At 49.7% G+C, this 20,660-nt stretch overlaps 2 protein-coding genes across 5 annotated transcripts; one reads left to right on the top strand and one right to left on the bottom strand.

Moving 5' to 3' along the window:
* Window positions 1–235: 235 nt before the first annotated feature.
* LOC108283107 (peptidyl-prolyl cis-trans isomerase A-like) lies at window positions 236–17,296 on the bottom strand. Its single transcript, XM_017499253.2, has 2 exons — window positions 16,555–17,296; window positions 236–250 (listed from the first exon to the last, which is right to left on the bottom strand). Exon 1 carries the CDS (start codon window positions 17,272–17,274, stop codon window positions 16,780–16,782), a length of 495 nt encoding a protein of 164 aa, XP_017354742.1. The 5' UTR covers window positions 17,275–17,296; the 3' UTR covers window positions 236–250; window positions 16,555–16,779.
* MYBPHL (myosin binding protein H like) lies at window positions 1,427–18,983 on the top strand. 4 transcript variants are annotated; one of them, XM_017499252.2, is made up of 9 exons: window positions 1,427–2,393; window positions 11,744–11,832; window positions 12,383–12,509; window positions 12,810–12,949; window positions 13,058–13,217; window positions 13,631–13,767; window positions 14,695–14,881; window positions 16,382–16,424; window positions 18,759–18,983. In XM_017499252.2, the coding sequence occupies exons 1-8, from the start codon at window positions 2,249–2,251 to the stop codon at window positions 16,390–16,392; spliced, it is 996 nt and encodes a 331-aa protein (XP_017354741.1). In that variant the 5' UTR covers window positions 1,427–2,248; the 3' UTR covers window positions 16,393–16,424; window positions 18,759–18,983. The 4 variants fall into 4 exon arrangements, with proteins under 4 accessions (XP_017354741.1, XP_017354738.1, XP_017354739.1 ...); XM_017499249.2 differs by having other exon boundaries at window positions 1,433–2,393; window positions 12,383–12,578; XM_017499250.2 differs by having other exon boundaries at window positions 1,433–2,393; window positions 12,383–12,578; window positions 16,382–16,425; window positions 18,884–18,983.
* The last annotated feature ends 1,677 nt before the right edge of the window (window positions 18,984–20,660 follow it).

Genomic DNA, 20,660 nt, shown 5'->3' with positions numbered 1-20,660 from the left:
TTCCTTCTGGACGCAGCAACATATAATTACTCCTTGAATTCTGTGTTCTTTTGAGCAGGTTTGACACCTGACAGCACTGAGAAGTTCAGCCTCTTAATTTCCCATCTGCCCCTCACATTTGTCTTGCTGCTTTTACGGGCCTTATCTCCTCCATTTCATTTAAGGACCTTTGGAGAGTTGCAGCCTTCCTCTCGCAAAGTGTTTAAGAGAGGTTCCTGCCTACCTGTCTGGAGCCTTTAGCCATCCTACCCTGCCAGCCTGGGGCAATATTCCATGTAACACTCTGGCATCTTGGTCTGAAGATGACAGAGCAGAGTCCTTGTTCTTGAGGCCACCATCTGATGGGAGAGTTCCTACCCAGGACATTATCTAAGGTCGTTTTATTTGAAGGAACTCTATTTAACATGGTATTCTAAGATTTCCTGCGCCAGAATCACTGGGTTGGTTTTTTTAAATGCAGATTTCTGAATTCCACCCCAGACCTATTGAATTAGACTTTCTGAAATGCAAACCTTAGGAATCTGTATCTTAAAGTTGACTCTTTACACCTTTGTTTCAACAAAGGGCTGAGACTCAGCCTGAGCCAATTTTCTCACCAAAAGATGGGTTACGTGTTGTGTAAAAGGGGATGTATTTGGGGTCTCCTGGCCAGGGGACTGTCCACACTTACGGGGTCTTGGCTGAGGTCAAGCAAGAGAAATAGTTGAGAAAGACCTTCAGCCCAGTTCTGATATGGTAAAAACTGTCTTCCGCCAATCAAACCAGCCCCAGGGGCCATCCAAGGCCCCATTAAACATTCTCCTGAACCTCAACCCCTATACCAGCTACAAAGAGGCTGAGCAGCTGTGACCCCAAGATAACACAGGCTCCTGGAATCTTATCAATTACCCCAAAATTCAGGGCAAGTGAGTAAGAAGCCCATTCCTTCAAGTGCACCCGTTTTTTTTCCATGATAAAAATACAGAGGTGGAAAGGGGGCTATGGAAACCCTGCACTTTCCACTCAACTTTAATGTGACTCTAAAACTGCTCTAAAATTACAGCATTTTAAAATGCAGAAGGGATGGTGGCTTCTGGAGGTAAGGTAAGGAGTATGATGGGAAAGCAGCAGTGTCGGCGGCATGTGCAACACATGTAGAAAGATGGTTTGCTAAGCCTGGAAATCATGTAGGACCTGTAGTATGTGACTAGCACCTGCTGTGAGCTGGCCGCTTTCCTATACTTTTTATTTCATCCTCAACACAAGGGATGATGACATCATCATCCCTTGTTTCATAGACTGGGACCTGAGGCTCTGAGTCGGAGATTTGCCCAGAGTCCCAGCTGGTGAGTGAGTGGTACAGCAGTCACACGCAGCTCCTCTGAGCTCGCCTCCCTCCACCACTGCTGCCTCGCCTTTTATTTGTACTTCATCTCATAGGCAAGGCAGCCATTGACAGCTCTCAAAGGGAGAAGTGCTGGCCTGACCTAAAAATAGCTTACATCTATCAAGCACTTAGTCGGCTACACTCTGCTAAGCACTTTACAGAGATTACCTCTTTAATCCTCACAACGACCCTATGGTTATAATTATCTCCATTTTACAGATGAGGAAACAGACTGAAGAGAGACTGTGATGTGTTGTGAGTCACACAGCTAGCTGGTGACAGAGCCCAAGTGGCACCCGCAGTCAGTGTGAGTGCAGTCTCCACCTACCACTGTGCTGTGCCAGCTGCCCCCAGGGAGTGGGGGAGGATGACACAGGCCCTGTAAAGGTCGAGTTGATAAGACTTTACAACTCATTGAATGTGGGAGCAGAGGGAGAAAGAGCAGTTCAGGCATTGCTGTGAGTCAGCTAATCCTGGGCCCCTTCTTTGGGACCTGAATGCCCTGCGGGATGAACTGGAGGTCAGGAGCAGAGATGTCACTCAACCCTCCCAACAGAAATCAGAGGTCCCTTTTGGATGGTCTGTGTTCAAGCTCTCCCTCCCTCCCTGGTGCTGTCGGGGGTGTCATCTCTCTCCCAAGATAACAGCGCCACCTCAGTCCCCCTCCTAGAGCTATTCTGGGCTGCTCTCTGATCCTCCTCTCTCCCCCGGCCCCTACTTCAGCCCTTCTGCTGGGCGTAGCTGACTGGGGAAGGCCAGCCTAGTTACGTAACCCTGTGGCTGGGACCCGGGAGGCCAGCCTGGGGAGCAGGTGCTCAGCCCCTCCCTCATCACCAGCAGTGAAAATCTTCAGCTGGAGCCCAGCCTCTGGGAAGGCCCAGCATGGAGGCAGCCACAGCTCCGGAGGTGGCTGCGGGATCCAAGCTGAAGGTGAAAGAAGCCAGTCCAGCGGATGCTGAAGGACCCCAGGCTTCACCTGGACAGGGGGCTGGCAGCCCCACTCCCCAGCTCCTGCCCCCTATAGAAGGTGACCCATGGTGGGTGGGGAGGGTGGGAGGCCGGGTGGTGGGAGTTGGGGAGGATGTCGCCACCTTCCTTACAGCACCTCAGGTTTTTTGCAGAACTAAAGACTTTATGGGATTGGTGCTTAGGATGGAGATAATTTGTGGGAGCCATGTCCCCTGTCCTTGATGGAGTCTGACTTGTTGCTTAAAGGTCTCTGCTAGGTTTCTGTGGTTTAGCTGAGAAGTCAGTGATGGTGTTGGTGGCACTTTACAGTGACTAAAAATGATCTGTTTCTATTTTTGCCTTTTAAAAACTTGGTCGCAGGGACTGGGAGGATCTGACATACTAATGGCCAGTCAGGAAGGGACTGAAGGGTGAGAGATAGTGGCTGTCTGCAGGAACAGGGAAATCAAAAGCTGTGGCAACGGGGAGGCTAAGAGTGGGGCAGCACAGTGACACTTGGTCTCCAGCTTGGCTGGGCCATGGGGTCAGGACCTCCTCCAACCCCCCACTGCTCCCATGGGAGAGCCTGACCCCTCAGAGTCTGAGCTCCACAGAAGTGGAGCCCTCCTGGGTGAAGCATTCCATTTCCCCTTCGTGATGGTCTCTGTGCACCTCTCAGCAAAGAGGCGTTCCCAAGTGAGGAGGTGGTTGGCACTCATTCCAGCCTCGGGCTTCCTGCCGCCCATCCCCAAATGCCCTGGCTGAGGCCTCTGTAGCTAACCACTTCGTGGCACTCACCTGGAATCTTAAGGAGGATGAAAAAATCTCAAACAAGAAACACATGGACTCCCAGGGTAGGAAGAGGTAGGGGAAAAGATGTACTAGACTTGGAGGCAAAGCTCTAGGCTCAATTCCTAGTGCTGCCTCTAACAGCCCTGTGACCTTGGACAAGGCACTGAACTAATCAGTTTCAATCTTCACTCTGTAAAAGGGTGATTAATAACCTCTACCTATCAGAGTAGTTGAAAGGATTGCTGAGATGATCCAAAGTGCCTTGGAAGAGGCCAAACTAAGATGTAAATACATGATCAAATATTTCCAAGTGAGGGGTGAAGGAAGGCTGAGTTCTACTTCCATAGGGTTGTGCAGCGGACGCTCTCTGCCTCTTGTCTGCATGGGAGAGGAGGGTTTTCAGAAACTGTTTGAATGTCAAGGGCAGAGAGCTGGCCAAGCTTGTCTTATTGAAGATGAAGGGAGCAGACGTTAGTGTGAATATATTAAGCTGGGGTGACTGAGGCAGAAAACCAGTTTCTTCCCTTAAAAGGCCCAGAGAATAAGTGACAGGCAGCAGGAGAATGAGAGCCAAGACTGCTAAAGCCTTGACTCCCTGTACTGGTCTCCCCAAAACCCTAAAGGAGGGCATTCATCTCCCCCATGCTTTTCCCCTCTGGCTGCAGCCAGCTCCTGACAGCCCCCAGCCACGGTCCCACAAATGCAGCCCAAAGCCCCTTGTGTGCGGCAGCTCTGGACACTGCAGGCCTCAGGGCCACTAGCACCAGTGGCTCAACCCAGTGGTATCCCAGATGTCACCAGCAGTAAGAACACCTTTGAATACTTTGCAAAATATATGTGCATCTGTTAACTACTTGGAAAAAAGAAGTCATGAGTTCAAATCTTAGCTCTGTTCTGTAGCTCTAGGCAAGGCAGTCCACTCCCATTTTCTCATTTGTAAATTGAGGAGTTGAACTAAATCAGGGTCTTAACCTTTTGGTGGATATGGACCCCTAGGAAAATCTAATGAGAGCTGTGGACTCTTGCCCCAGGAAAAATACATACAAAAAAAGTTCAGAGAGTCTACAGAGCCCCAAACCCCTACAAAGATCCTTCAGGGTGCCATGGCCTGGACAAGATGACCCCTAAGCCCCCTGATAGCTCCAAAGCCTTTCTTCCTCCTAACTCCTCTTTCTTAAGAGAGCTCTGGACTGAGGGAGTATTGCAGTGGGCATGTGAAAACATGGGAACTACAGCAAGCATCAGAAATAGAAATTAATTTGCAAGATCAAAACAAACTACAAATGGCCAACAATGAGCTTTGCGTTTGGCAAGCCTGCTACATGGCTAAATAAGCAGGAGTAGGTGGCCAGCATTGGTAAACAGCTCTATGTCTGTCCTCAGCACTACACTGAGGCACTGTGTCCTGGAGACAAAGCTTGGCAGGGGCTAGAGGAGAGCTTCCAAAACAGGGAGAGGCTGGCGAACAAGCTGCATCCCTCCCATGGAGAAGGTGAGACCAAGACCCTGAGGTGGAGGAGGGACAGCCCATCTCTCCCTGACTTCAGCATAATCGCTCCAACTGACTGTGTGGTCTCTTTCAATCTGAACTCTTCTGTGTCTTCCAGGCATGAAGAGCTGAATCTCATGCCTAGGAGTGACCTTTCTTCCCTCATTCTTTCTGACCTTCCTTTCCTCCTCCTCCTTTCCGCAAATATGTAGGTTGTGCCTATGATGTGCCAGGTGCTCTTCTAGGTGCTAACATTACAGAAATGAACAAAATAAGTAAAAATAACTGCCCTCATGGAAGTTAGATTCTAGCAGAGGGAGCTAGCCAATAAATGGGTAAAATAGCTAATATGTCAGATGGTGAGAAATGCTGTGCCAAACTAGAGCAGGGAAGGAGATGGCACGTGCTGTGGCGAGGAAGCATGCAAGCCTCTTGCTTCAAATAGAATATTCAGTGAGCGCCTCACTCATAAGGATATTTGAGCAGCAACTTAAAGGAAGTGAGAGAGCAATGCATGCAGATGTTTGGGGGAAAATCTTCCACGCAGAGAGAATAACCGCAAAGCCCCTGAGGCAAGAGTGCGCCTTACCGGTTGGGGCCATTGTGGCTGTAGCACAGGGAGGGAGACAGTGGCAGTATTTTGGTCTGAGAGGTAGCAAGGCAAGAAGTAGCAGGTAGTTGTCTATGAGACAGACGGCCAGCCAGTGCAGGGACCGGGAGTAAGGACTGACAGGACCAAGTGTAAATTTTTTTTTTAAGGTGGAGTCTCCCTCTGTCACCAGGCTGGAGCACAGTGGCGCGCTCCCGGCTCACTACAACCTCCACCTCCCAGGTTCAAGTGATTATCCTGCCTCAGCCTCCTAAGCAGCTGGGACTAGAGATGTGCTACCACGCCCAGCTAATTTTTGTATTTTTAGTAGAGGCGGGGTTTCACCATGTTGGCCGGGATAGTCTCAATCTTCTGACCTCGCCATCTGCCCACCTCAGCCTCCGAAAGTGCCGGGACTACAGGCATAAGCCACCTTGCTCAGCCCGAAGTGTAGATTTTAAGGATTTTTCCAGCTGGCTGTGTTAGAATAGACTGTAGATGGGCCTTAGACACAGCAAGATCAACAACTGGGAATGAGAATGAGGGAGAAGGTAGGGAGGTTTTGGAAGAGGAAGGTGTGCAATAATCACCCAGGAGAATGAGAGACCGAGTGAACTCGGGAAGTCTGGTAGAATTGCCAGGGTCCACGTGGAGGTGGTGGTCACTATTAATGGCCCTCAAGTTAAAGAGCACAGAATTTTGTATTTCCTCCCAGTCCTGTTTTTCCGTGCAGATACAGGCATTGAGAGGGTGGGAAGCTTATTTCACCAGGGTTAGGTATTGCCAGAAGAGTGCAATGAAGTCAAAGCAGATTAAGGGATTTGGGTGAGTGCAAGAGAGAGAGTATAATAACGTGTGTAATCTAAGTTGGGTGGTGAAGAAAGTGCTAACATGAAAGGGTGCTAGGTAGTGAGAGGGTGGTAGGATAATGATCACAGACCTCAGTGATGCCAAAGAATTGCTGGTGTTGCAGCATGAGAGGAAGTGAGCTAAAGGAATAAAGATTGTATTAGCTAGATATACTAGTGGATACTTGTCCTCCCTTAATTCAGCCACTGGTCCTCGTGGCCATGCTCTAGACCAAGAGCTACAATCCTTCTATGACCAGAATTACAAGCATCTCACTGTCTCATCACCAAATTCAGCCACTGGTCCTCGTGGCCATTCTCTAGACCAAGAGCTACAATCCTTCTATGATCAGAATTATAAGCATCCCATCATCTCATCACCACCTCTATAACAGAGATGGCTAACTGGCCACCAAAATGTATGTCACCCCTTCTGTAGTGTAGCTATCTCTGAGACGTGGCTGCCTGGACACCTTGACGATGGCCATGAGACTAGTTCTTGCTAATGACACATGAGTGGCAATGGTGAGACTCACTTCTGGTCCCCGGCTTTGAAGAAGTTACGTTTCTTCAAATATATGTCAGGAATGACAGATGTCACATTTTGGTGGCCAGTTAGCCATCTGTTATAGAGGTGGTGATGAGACAGTGGGATACTGGTAATTCTGATCATAGAAGGATTGTAGCTCTTGATCAAATAGGTCTCAGGAATGACAGATGTCTATTTCTCACTAGCGTAAGAACTAAAAACAATTATATTGCACAGATAGTTCTCCTCCATGTGGGAATTCAGGGACCCAGGCCGCTTTCATCTTGGGGCTCCACCATTCCTTAGGGCCCCATGATCATCTGCATATGGCTAGCAGAAGAGGAAAATAAAAATGCAACTTCTTCAAAGCCTGGGACCAGAGGTGATTCTCACCATTGCCACTCACGTGTCATTGGCAAGAACTAGTCTCATGGCCATCCAGCAAGGCAGCTGGGCCGCCATGTCTCAGAGGTAGCAACACTACGGAATATTCTGGTGGCCAGTTAGCCATCTCTGTTATAGAGGTGGTGATGAGATGATGGGATGCTTATAATTCTGATCATAGAAGGATTGTAGCTCTTGGTCTAGAGAATGGCCACGAGGACCAGTGGCTGAATTTGGGGAGGACAAAGTTATTGGAGGACTGGTGGGCTGGATGTGAGACGCCCTATAGGGACTGGAAACAGGTGTTGACACCAGCAGGAGTTACGCCTGGAGCAGTGTTGGAGAGGCGGTGAGCCAGGGCTGAAACCATCAAGCACTCGGGGAACGACTGTAAGACAGGGAGGGGGAGTAGAGTCGCCTCCTCAGAGAAGTGTTGCCTGTTCCCATGTCCTTTTATTTTTTCTGACCGTAGTTTCATGGTCTTCAAGAAAGTGACACTCTTGCCCCACTCCTTTGCCTTTGCACTCCTCCAGACAGGTTTCTGAGTAGGCCAAGGCCACATCCTCGGCATCTGCTAATGTTTCTCTAAGAAATCCTGGTACTTCTTAGATTCCTGGAAACCTCTAGATAGTTTAAGAGTTATAGTTAGTTAAACCTCTAGATAGTTTAAGAGCTAGCCTCCTGAATTCACCCTCTTTTGGTGGCCCTTCACCCATGTAGGCTCTCTCTCTCACACACACACACACACAGCCACACTCTCATACACACACACACCATTCACACACACATTCATACATGTAAACACATTCATACATTCACACACACACATACATATACATACATACAGAGACACACTCATACACACACACACCATTCACACACACATACACATAAACACATTCATACATTCACACACACACATACATACATACACACACATACTTATACACATACACACTCACACACACACACACACACACACACACACACCCCCTCCCCACTCCTCCAATGCTTCCATCTTGATTCTTGGCTCTCCAGGCCATAGCTAGTAACATCGGTCCAAACGATGGAGAAAGGCAGCCACTGGAGAAAGACTCTGATCCCATAAAAGGGAATTATGAGAGGATATGAACAATTATAGAATAAGAAAACGGGCATAAACATTAGCAGGATAAAAGCAGGGTAGGTATTAGGAGGAATTTTCTAATCAGAAGTCAAGATCAGTGGACTTGAAGTAGTTTTCTCTGATAATTTTTGAGAAAGAATTAGACAGCAGTGTGTCTGAGAGACATGTCATGCTGGGAGCAGGTGGGTCACAACCAAAGGCCCTTAAAGGACTTTTCAAGATGCCTTTTCTCTAAGACCCTATGAAGGGAGAAAACCAAACTGTGACTGTGACAGACCTGCTCTTAGAAAACCTAGGCTCTTAAAGGCTCTAAGCTTTGGTTCACATCCCTCCTGGCATCCAAGGAGGAGAAAGACCTAGGGCATCAGGGGAAGCTATGCCTCCCCAAGGTCAGGACAATTTACACCTCACTTGACTGCTGATGTGTGAAAGAGACGCCTCCCCTGGCATTAACTTTCTCAGCAAAGAGTCAGATTGCACCTGGGTTGGGCTGGGAGGCGATTGGAGAGCGTGCTGCTGACCTGCTGACCGGGCATCTGAAGCTGCCACACTCTCTTCTGCCACCTCTGCACGTAGTCAGCTTTGTTAGCCTCACGCCCATCCTCTGCTCTCCCACAGGGAGCCAGGACCCTGCTGGGAGCAGGGGCCTCACCTACTCATCCTCAAAGTCCATTCTAGAGACTTTTTTTTTTTTTTAAAGATGAGGTTTCGCCATGTTGGCCAGGCTGGTCTTGAACTCTTGACCTCAGGTGATCCACCCACCTCGGCCTCCCAAAGTGCTAGGATTACAGGCGTGAGCCACCGCGCCCAGCCTCATTCTAGAGACTTAAGTTTCATCATCTCGTCAGGAAACCCACTGATGAGCAGAGAACCAGCAACGGAACCGTCCAGGAAGGGAGAGCCCGCCGTCCCCGCCGGCAGCCTCTTTCCTCACTCTCTCTGCCCAGCTAGGATCCCCTCTGGATCTCAAGGGCCAGTCTGCTCCTCTTCCCCTAACTCCCCCACCTTAGCTTATGTTCCACACAAACCCATTTCTTTCATTTTTCTCTTTATTTCAGGTGTAAGAATGCTAACATTTTCCAAGGTGTTTTTCTTTTCTTTCTTTCTTTTTTGAGATGGAGTTTTTTCGCTCTTGTCTCCCTGGCTGGAGTGTGATGATGTGATCTCAGCTCACTGCAACCTCCGCCTCAGCCTCCCGAGTAGCTGGGATTACAGGCATGTGCCACCATGCCCAGCTACTTTTGTATTTTTAGTAGAGATGGGGTTTCTCTGTGTTGGTCGGGCTGGTCTCAAACTCCCAACCTCAAGTGATCTGCCCGCCTCGACCTCCCAAAGTGCTGGGATTACATGCCTGGCCCCAAGGTGTTTTTCTAAGAAACAAACGCTAGGTGGAAACACATACGTCAGCTCACGGCTACCCATAAGAGCCCATTCCCTACCTGAGGTCTTGGCAGGGCAGGGTTCAGTGGGCACCTCTGCCAGGCGTGAAGGCCTGGGCTCCTCTCCCCACCTCAACCCCTTGCAGTCCTTGGTTATGTCTAGCCCTGCCTTCCCTCCGAGCCTCCTCCCTTCAGGGGCAGGCCACTGTCTGAGCCCTGATTTGGTGCTCAGTGCTGGGTGCACGCTGGCAGGCAGGACACAGGTCATGCTTTGAGAATGGGTCCTTCAGACACACAATCCTAAATGGGGAAGCAGGAGTCTCAGGTGCCAGGCACATCGTCGCTGCTAGCCGGGAGGTCTCCAGAACACCGGCTTCTCTCTCAGAGCCCTCTTGCTCCCCGCGTCCTTCTTCTGGTGCTTATAGGCCCTTCCCAACGCCGACATTCTGTAGGCAGGCAACGAAGGGACAGCAGAACCACCTTCTCTGCAGCCCTCTCCCCGGCAAATGTGAGAAGGGTTATTTCCTCCCCCGGCAGCGGGGAACCAAGCCCAACAAGATGAGGTTTTGACCCTCCTCTCCAAGCACGGCCTCTTTTTCAAAACACCCTTAAGTCATATCCGCCTGTTTTCAACTCCTTGGTTGCTTGCCAAGATGGCCACAGGAGAGGAGCCCATCACACAAACGCTGCTTCTGTTCTTTACGCCCCACCCCTCCCAAGCCGCCAAAGCCCAACCGGGGGCAGCCACAGCAGGGACACTCAGCTCCCTGGGGCTGCTGCATCTGTGCTGAGGCAGTCAAGGCCTGAGCAGGGCTCAGAGGATGGCACACAGGCCTGTCAAGTCCTCTCATCACGTGTTCCTAGGTGCAGTCTAAGACAAGCACAGCCCAGGTGAAAACATCAGCCACACAGCAGAAAAGGAAACTGCAGAAATAAAACGGACTGTGCGCTGTATATTGCTATTGATCTTCATCTGCAAAAGTCTCGCGACCTTGAGATTATCATGGGGAGATTCTGGGAGTGAAGTTCTCTGGACAACGCTCTGACGATTGAGCTGGAGGAAGAACACAGTAGAACCTCTGTTTCGGTTGCGTCACTTACGTGTTTGTGTTATGTAATATACATATTTAAACAGTCCGTAAGTGAGCATACATATGTCACAGTGAATGCTCAGGGAAGTATTTTCACAGAAGTGTGCCTTATCAAAGAGTCTGGAATCCACTATCAAGCAGTCATGCTGTTTACCACAGGAATGTACCAGGGATGAAGTTCTTCCAACTGCCAAGAATGAACTGTCACAGGGAGTCTGGGTTGTTGGGAACTGAAACACTGTCACATTCTACTGAAGATAACATCAGCCAGGCAACTGCCTCTGCCTGAGAAAGCGGGAGACAGCAGTCAGGAAAAGGCTAGAAAATGGTGTCCGTCTCAGCCAGGCCCCCAGGGAACCCAGAGGGAATATTTGTGCTTTGGCAGCAAAGACAGTGTGGGGCATCCCAAGAGGAAACAAATGACACCTAATCATTCTCCGAGCCTACACTCAGCACTTTTCCAGCATCTCCTGTCTTCATCCTGGAAGCCCATACTGAGCTCCACTTCTCACTGGGACAGGCCCGTGAAATCAAGGCGAAATGGGCAGTGGACCTGGTCTGTCCCAGAATCTGTTTGTACAGAGTGATCCTCGGCAAACTGAAATAAGACTGCAAAGGTGCCCGGGAGCAGAGTGGCCATGCAGAGTAAGGGACCCTGACGCGCTCCCTCTGCAGTGACGTCAGTGTTGTCTCTGTGGGCGGCCGGGCAGGCCAGGGTGTTAACTCTGCCTGCAGAATGGAGAGCATTCTCCCAAGCCTCGTACCTAACTGGGAGGTCAGGATTAACGTGAAAAGTGGCCGTGATGAAAGGAAAGGTAAGGGCAAATGTAGAAAAGGGTGGAAAGGCAAACCACACAGACGAGGCTGGTCTATACACAAGCAGAAAAATAAAAATGCGTCCATCAGGATGGAAAGCCTCCGGATGATGGAAAGTCAGTACTTGAGAGACAAATTAAAAGAAGTGTCAGACTTGAGCTCCAGTACTCTTTCTGCTGAGACCTTAACGTTCCCCAGGGCGTTCCTTAAGCCAACCCCTCATCCCCAAATCCCAGCAGGATGATGGGAGCACTCTTCCCCTTCCCTCTAAGAAGGGCTTAATTTGGTGACTGACTCCTGGGCCACCCACCCACAGCAGGCAGCTGGATGCAGGGTTTACTTTCTCTGGGTATGCATCTCCTGTTCTCTCTCTTTCCATCATTCAGAGCACCCCAAGATCTGGCTACCTCGGGCCCTGAGGCAGACCTACATCCGGAAGGTTGGGGACACAGTGAACCTACTAATCCCATTCCAGGTGATCATGCCAGCCCCACACTCGGCCTATGTCTGGGGCCAGCCCAGGCTTTGGATTTGGAAACAGATACTAAGAGTCCTACTAGCAGAGGGGCAATCTTCCCACCCTTGGATAGAAGGGGTCACGCCACCAGAAGTCTGAGGCCAAATGACCTCTGCACTCCTGAGGGTGGGTTTGGGTAGGACTAGGTGTGCTCCATGAGACAGTGTGAGGCAGATCCATGCCCTTTAGTCTGCAGAGGCCTGGGAGCTTGAGATTAGGAGCGTTCTTAGGAGTTTGAGTAGCTATTTAGTCGGTCCCAGCTGCCTCGGGTGTCCATGACGTAAGCTCTCAGAGGTTGGGGGACTCAAAGCCATCCCTCTTTCCCAAGATCCTTAGGCTGCTGCTGAAAGGAGGAGGCCCCCAGAAGGGTCCACCAACTTCTAAGTCAAGGAATGTGCAGCTCCAAGTCAAGCCTCCCTGTGAACCTGGGGTGGGCGGGACCCTTACAGCAGCAGGGAAAGTCAAGAAGCCTCTCGGGGCTGCTCAAAGCATTACCCTCGTTCCTCAGGGCAAGCCCAAACCTCAAGCCACCTGGACACACAATGGCTGTGCCTTGGACACCAGCCGTGTGAGCGTGCGGAATGGGGAGCGAGACTCCATCCTCTTCATCCGAGAAGCCCAACGTGCTGACTCAGGTCGCTACCAACTCCGTGTCCAGCTAGGCGGGCTGGAGGCCACGGCCACCATTGACATCCTGGTGATTGGTACGGTGGGGGGAGTGGGACATGGGGGGGGTCCTCAGGAACTCCCTCTCCAGGCTGAAGAGGAGCCAGCTGAGAGAGCTGGGGAAGCTGGGCAAGGCCCCCACATTGTATCTGGGACACAGGGTTGGTGCAGAAGGGGTAGCTAGCAGGAAAAGGGGCCGGGGCACTCCTGAGGTGACTTCAGTGCATGTGGGCTGTTCCGCACCCACTGCCATAGCTTTGCCCTTTCAGAGAGGCCAGGCCCTCCTCAGAGTATTAAGCTGGTGGACGTCTGGGGCTTCAACGCTACCCTGGAATGGACACCTCCCCAAGATACGGGCAATACAGCACTCCTGGGATACACGGTGCAGAAGGCTGACACAAAATCTGGGGTGAGGCCAGCTGGGAAGGAAGGAGGGTGGAAGAGGGCATGCTGGAACAGGCCTGTGCCAGCTCCACGTCGGGTGGCTGATTTGTGGCATCATGTCGGGGCCCCGCAGCTGTGGTTCACAGTGCTGGAGCACTATCACCGCACCAGCTGCATTGTCTCCAACCTCATCATCGGCAACTCCTATGCCTTCCGCGTCTTTGCTGAAAACCAGTGCGGACTCAGTGAAACAGCCCCCATCACCACTGACCTCGCCCACATCCAGAAAGCAGGTAAGGAGGGCATGGGGACTGTGAGCTGGGAAGACTTAAGGATAGACCTGGCGCAGTGGCTCACGATAATCCCAGCACTTTGGGAGGCCGAGGCGGCGGATCACCTGAGGTCAGGAGTTCAAAACCAGCCTGGCCAACATGGTGAAGCCTCATCTCTACTAAAAATACAAAAATTAGCCAGGCATGATGGTGCATGCCTGTAATCCCAGCTCCTCAGGAGGCTGAGGCAGGAGAATTGCTTGAATTAGAGAGGCGGAGGTTGCAGTGAGCCGAGATCACACCACTGCACTCCAGCCTGGGCGATAGAGTAAGACTCCATCTCAGGAAAAAAAATATATATATATTTAAGAATAACGAGTCGACAAGGGCTGGGGTCGCAGAAGCTACATCCTGGCCCCTCTTGGTGCCCTCAGCTACTGTTTACAAGACCAAGGGGTTTGCACAGCGAGACTTTTCTGAAGCCCCAAAGTTTACCCAGCCTCTGGCCAACTGCAGTACAGTCACCGGCTATAATACCCAGCTCTTCTGCTGTGTCCGTGCCTCTCCCCGGGTGAGTGGGGGTTCTGGGGGGATGCTGTGCTGAACTGCTTCCTGTTCCTGCCTGTCCTAACCTAAGCTGAGTTGCAGAGCATTGTAACATAACATCTGTTACCATCACCACCATCTGCCTCTTCAACACCACAGTATTAGGAACAGCTGGGGTAGCTGGAGTCCAAGACGGACTGATGAGAGTGACATTTCCTTTTGTGTTTGTTCCTAATATATGAAGATGTTGCTTACTGACCTGCTGGCAATTAGGCATGCACTTCAGTTGTTTCTCTGGTGGGAGTGACAGCGTCCGGGTGGTTTCTGCTTACCTATCTGTATCTCATCCAATCAGGGCCGTGCACATGCAAACTGCCTAGAGTTCAGCCTTTGGCCACAGCCCTGAGCAAGACCTCTCTGTTTACAATCTAGTCATCATGCTCCGCACACAGGATTAAACACCATTAACAACCTGTACCAAGAACCTTTTGGGTTTTGAGTCTGGGCCAGGCTACATGGAGATAACATCTCAGAAGAGGGATGTCAATAGCCCACTCTAGAAACTATTCTCTAACCAGAGGTGACAGAGTCAACTCATAAGTGAGCAGTGGGGGTAGAATACAAATGATTCACAAGAGGAGAGCCTGATGCTCAGTGCTTCTGAGCCATAAAGGGGCTACCTGAGAGCATGGAACAGAAATTAGCAGTTTTCTTCCAGTCAGAAATATTGGTGAAGAAAGTGACGTTTCAGGTGCTATTTTCAACCAAGAGAAGGAGCTTGGGGGACTGCTGAGGTACTGGAAGGGGAACCCCTTTCCACAATGTAGGGAACAGGGAGCCCCCTAGAAAGCCATTATCTATACGTGGACAGAGTCCCAGAAACTGAGCACAGAAAGACCGTTGGTTCTTACCCCTGCTCTTCCTTGCTGCTTCCCTCATCTTTGTCTTCCAGCCCAAGATCATCTGGCTGAAGAACAAGATGGATATCCAAGGCAACCCTAAGTATAGAGCCCTGACTCACCTGGGGATCTGCTCCCTAGAGATCCGCAAGCCTGGTCCCTTTGATGGAGGCATCTATACCTGCAAGGCAGTGAACCCCCTAGGGGAGGCATCTGTGGACTGTCGGGTGGATGTGAAAGGTAAGGGCAAGAGGAGAATTAGCGCCTTAGGCTACCAGTCACCTCCTCTCTCCACCGTGGAAGAGTCAAGGGCCAGAGATGCAAGTCTAGGTAGAGAAGGGGTTCCCCTGCTGGACACTCTCATCACTGTCATCCTTAGGATGTATTGGAGGAGATATTTTACTTTATTTTACTTATTTATTTATTTATTATTTTTATTTATTTATTTTTTGAGATGAAGTTTCGCTCTTGTTACCCAGGCTGGAGTGCAATGGTGCGATCTCGGCTCACCGCAACATCCGCCTCCTGGGTTCAGGCAATTCTCCTGCCTCAGCCTCCCGAGTAGCTGGGATTACAGGCACGCGCCACCATGCCCAGCTAATTTTTGTATTTTTAGTAGAGACAGGGTTTCACCTTGTTGACCAGGATGGTCTCGATCTCTTGACCTCGTGATCCACCTGCTTCGGCCTCCCAAAGTGCTGGATTATAGGTGTGAGCCACCGTGCCCAGCCTGTTTTTTTGTTTTTTTGAGATAGAATGTCGCTCTGTCACCCAGGCTGGAGTTCAGTGGAGCAATCGCGGCTCACCGCAACCTCCGCCTCCTGGGTTCAAGCAATTCTCCTGCCTCAGCCTCCTGAGTAGCTGGTATTACGGGCACGTGCTACCTCGCCCAGCTAAGTTTTGTATTTTTAGTAGAGACAGGGTTTCACCTTGTTGACCAGGATGGTCTCGAACTCTTGACCTTGTGATCCGCTTGTCTCGGCCTCTCAAAATGCTACGATTACAGGCATGAGCCACCACGCCCAGCCTGGAGGAAATATTTTAATTATCTACTCTCTCATGTCTCTCCATCATAATTTAATAATATAGGAAGAGTTATTATTTCCATTTTGCAAAGGAGAAAACAAAAGTATAGGGAGAGAACTGGTTTGCCCAAGAGTTCCAGTGTCAGGTAATTGACCACCTGGCACTGGTGGAAAGAGCCCAGGTCTCTCGATCCTCACTCAGATCGTTTTCTTTATGCCATGCAATCTTCTGATTCAGCCTAGGAAAGCTGCAGCTGTTTGTTGGGCTTTGTTCCACTTTCCCCTTTGGTTGTTTAAAGGTAATACTGCAGATCCTCTCTACTTCCTTGAAGTATTTAGTCACTTATCTATACCTGTCACCTTGTTCAGACCTCTATCATTGTGTTTAACATATTTTTTATAATTATCTATTTATAGATCTGTTTTCCTATTAAATTATAAGCACTTCGATGGCAGGGGCGGTGTCTTCTTCGCCTTTGTCCTTGCAGTGTTTAGCCCAGTTTCTGACACACAGTGGGTACTCTAAATGTTTTTTGCATGAATCGAGAATGAATGAGCCCTTACATGTCCAGTTCTTCTCTATGTATAGACTACCTAATTAGCACCATTGACTCCCCAAAAACCCGAAATAGAATATTCCTTTCTAATGCTCTGAAAGAAGGTTTCTCAGAGATTTCTGAGATTTTAACACTGAGAAATGTCTGAATTATTGCAGTTCCTAATTGAGGACACCTAGGAGGATGTGGCGCTCTGATGAAGGTAAGTAAAAAGAGGCAAGGTGTCTCAGTGGATTAGTTCATGTTTATGGCTAGTTTTGTTGAGTCAGGGACAGGGGTGCATTCCTGAGCCTTTCAGTCATGTATCCACTGGTGACCACTTTGTTGTAACCATTTTTTGTTGTTGTTGTTATTTAGTCTTTATTTCATAATCATAAGCTTAACTCAACTCTGCAATCCAGCTAGGTATGGAAGGGAACAAGGAAAACATGGAACCCAAAGGGAGCTGCAGGGAGAGCACAGATTTTAGGATACTTCGAGCAAATGGGGTGGAGGGCGCTCTTCTGAGCTACAGAAGGAATGTCTGGTGGTTAAGATAAAACACAAGTCAAACTTATTAGTGTTGTCCACAGTCAGCAGTGGTGATCTTCTTGCTGGTCTTGCCATTCCTGGACCCAAAGCGCTCCATGGCCTCCACAATATTCATGCCTTCTTTTACCTTGCCAAAGACCACATGTTTACCATCCAACCACTCAGTCTTGACAGTGCAGATGAAAAACTGGGAACCGTTTGTGTTGGGTCCAGCATTTGCCATGGACGAGATGCTGGGACCTGTATGGTTTAGGATGAAGTTCTCATCATCAAATTTCTCCCCGTACATGGACTTGCCTCCAGTGCCATTATGGCGTGTGAAGTCACCACCCTGACACATAAACCCTGGAATAATTCTGTGAAAGCTGGAACCCTTATAACCAAATCCTTTCTCTCCAGTGCTCCGAGCACGAAAGTTTTCTGCTGTCTTTGGAAACTTGTCTGCAAACAGCTCGAAGGAGACGCAGCCCAAGGGCTCACCGTTGATAGCAATGTCGAAGAACACGGTGGGGTTGACCATGGCTGATACCACCAGGCTCCAGGAGGCGTCGGCGTCTGCAAAGCCGTAACCGTTTTTTTTTTTTTTTTTGAGATGAAGTCTTGCTCTGTTGCCCAGGCTGGAATGCAGTGGTGCCATCTTGGCTCACTGCAATCTCCACCTCTTGGGTTCAAGCGATTCTCCTGCCTCAGCCTCCCGAGTAGCTGGGATTACAGGCACATGCCACCATGCCTGGCTAAGTTTTGTGTTTTTAGTAGTGATGGAGTTTCACCATGTTGGCCAGGCTGGTCTCAAACTCCTGACCTCGGCCTCCCAAAGTCCTGGGATTACAGGTGTGAGCCACCACGCTCAGCTGTTGTAACCATTTTTTTTTTGGGGGGGGGACAGAGTTTCGCTCTTGTCACCCAGGCTGGAGTGCAATGGCGCGATCTCGGCTCACCGCAACCTCCGCCTCCTGGGTTCAGGCAATTCTCCTGCCTCAGCCTCCTGAGTAGCTGGGATTACAGGCATGCGCCACCATGCCCAGCTAATTTTTTGTATTTTTAGTAGAGACAGGGTTTCACCGTGTTGACCAGGATGGTCTCGATCTCTTGACCTCGTGATCCACCCGCCTTGGCCTCCCAAAGTGCTGGGATTACAGGCTTGAGCCACCACGCCCGGCTGTTGTAACCATTTTTAAAAGCGAATACCATCATCCCTGTGGAGAGAATTTATACTAGCTGCAGTCTGCTTTTGTCATATCCTCTCTATGTCTGCACTCCTCAAGTCAATGGTAGGAATTAAACCTAATGGTCCTCTGAAGAAGAGTGATAGCATCCACCTAGTCATAAGGAGGTTCTGTGGGAGGGAGCTGGGCAGGTGTTGTAGGAAAAGATGTCAAGGAAGCCACAGGAGTCACAGCGCTATATGCCTGTGGGGTGGGTAAGGACAGGGAGGCTGCTCCTCGATTGAGTAAACACCTCAGGATCGTAAGCATGGTAAAAAAACGGATTAATACATTTGTCTTTTACTTTGAAGCTTGTAGATTCCTTCCCTTCCAAGAGAAGAAAATCCTCCTTCTCATTTATGTCAATTATAATTTAACCTTTCGGTGTGTGGTCCCAAGCAGCACATTAGTGGCAAAAGGCAACTCAGCTCATCATTTAGAACTTGGCAGCTCCTTTAGATTTTCCGTCATTCACAGCAGGTATGTTGTGTACAAACTGAGGCTAAGGTGAGAAAGAAGCTTGAGACAGAATGAGAGAGAACAAGTTCCCAGTGTCCCCTCTGACTTGCAGCTGCTGGCTGATGGAAATTGAAAATGAATTTGATCCCAGAAGACATTTATTTAAGGCTCTCACTGGTATGTAGCAAATGAAAACCCTAAGGGATGCGTTACAAGTACAAACTTCTCAGGAAAGTGCTCTCCCACAGTCGGCTTGCAGAGACAGCTCTCCCTCCCTCACCTCCCTCTCTGTGTTAATGTTATTTGTATTCGAGCTAGTTGCCCCTTTCCCTCTCTCACCGCCAGTGCCCAGCAATGAAGTGAATTCATGGCACAGGAGCCAGGGACCGTGAGGAGGATGCCCTCAGCAGCCTGGTGTGCTCTGGCCGTGTGCTGTCATGGCTACAAAATGCTCTCTCTTTCCAGTGCCTCCAGGAAGCCCGCCCGTGGTGAGATTCTGTCCTCCAGGAGCTTCGGCACCATGTCTGGTTTGGATTCATCTAAATAAATGTGTGACTCCCCAGTGCCTAAGTGTCCCTGTATTTCAGACTTTCTATGAAACATTTGGAAAGCTGCCATCCTTTAGCCAGGCTGTAAAGAACCTCAGGGCCCTAAGGCTCCCCTATCTATTCCCACATCCACATTCTCTTCCATAGAGCTTTCTAACGCTGTCCATTTCCCTAGACATCCATGACAGAACCGAATTCAACTCTCCACAGTACCAAGTGCTGGAAAGAGATGCCAAAGGTGACTTACTCTCTGCCTCTATGGGCTTTCCAATTTAAGTAGGGATAATGGTACGCACATCCACCGCAAAGAGGCAAACAGCAGAACACTAATATACATATAGCTGATAAAGACAGAGCTCCAAGACCTGAGGGCTGTAATGATACTCAAGAAATTGGAGGGCTGGGCACTGTGGCTCACACCTGTAATCCCAGCACTTTGGGAGGCTAAGGTGGGTGGATCACTTGAGGTCAGGAGTTCAAGACCAGCCCAGCCAATGTGGTGAAACCCTGTCTCTATTAAAAATACAAAAATTAGGCTGGGCGCAGTGGCTCACACTTGTAATCCCAGCAATTTGGGAGGCCAAGGTAGGCGAATCGCTTGAGGTCAAGAATTCAAACCCAGCCTGGCCAACATGGTGAAACCTTGTCTCTATTAAAAATACAAAAAAAATGAACAAGCATGGTGGCAGATGCCTGTAATCCCAGCTACTTGGGAGGCTGAGGCAGGAGAATCCCTTGAACCCAGGAGGCAGAGGTTGCAGTGAACCGAGATCATGTCTCTGCACTCCAGCTTGGGCAACAGAATGAGACTCTGTCTCAAAAAAGAAAAAGAAAAAGAAAGAAAAGAAATTGGAGCAGAGTCACATTAAGCCCTGGGGGAAGAATAAAAGTGAGGTTCCCTTGATTAGCTTTGTTTTCGTTCTGATGACAAATAAGATGTTGAAGGTGTTCTGTGATAGAATCTGCAGAAGATGATAACAGTTCCTCCTATTTTGTATGAGCGTGGTGCTCCTCTCATCAAGAGTTGGAGACTATTTCCCCTTCCCTTGAATCATGTGACTTGCTTTGACCAAAGAATGTAGCAGAAGTGATGTGGCGCTGGCCCTGGCCTGGGCCTTAAGAGGTACCAGAGCTTCTGCTTTTCCTCTTAGAAGTCAGCCCCCGGCCGGGCATGGTGACTCACACTTGTAATCAGCACTTTGGGAGGCCGAGGTGGGCGGATCACGAGGTCAGGAGATCAAGACCATCTGGGCCAACATGGTGAAACCCTGTCTCTACTAAAAATACAAAAAAATTAGCTGGGCGTGACGGCACATGCCTGTAATCCCAGCTACTTGGGAGGCTGAGGCAGGAGAATTGCTTGAACCCAGGGGGCGGAGATTGCAGTGAGCCGTGATCGCGCCACTGCACTACAGCCTGGGTGACAGTGTGAGATTCCGTCTTAAAAAAAAAAAAAAGCATCCATTTAAAGGATCTCAGGCTAGATTACTGAATTATGAGAGGCCACATGGAGGACAACCAAGCATCCCAGCTGAGAGCCAGCACCATGGCCCTGGACACGTGTCGCCACCTTGGACCCTACAGCCCCAGTTAAGCCCAATCAACACCTTGTAGAGTAGAGACAAGTCATCCCTGCAGAGCCCTGCCCAAATTGTAAAATCATGAGCAAATCAATAGTGGCTGTTGTTGCAAGC

The sequence above is a fragment of the Cebus imitator genome, unplaced genomic scaffold (genome assembly GCF_001604975.1).
Source record: "Cebus imitator isolate Cc_AM_T3 unplaced genomic scaffold, Cebus_imitator-1.0 Scaffold256, whole genome shotgun sequence".
Taxonomy (NCBI): Eukaryota; Metazoa; Chordata; class Mammalia; order Primates; family Cebidae; genus Cebus; species Cebus imitator.
The sequence above is the reverse complement of the archived record's forward strand: the minus strand, read 5'-3'. Positions and strand labels throughout refer to the sequence as shown.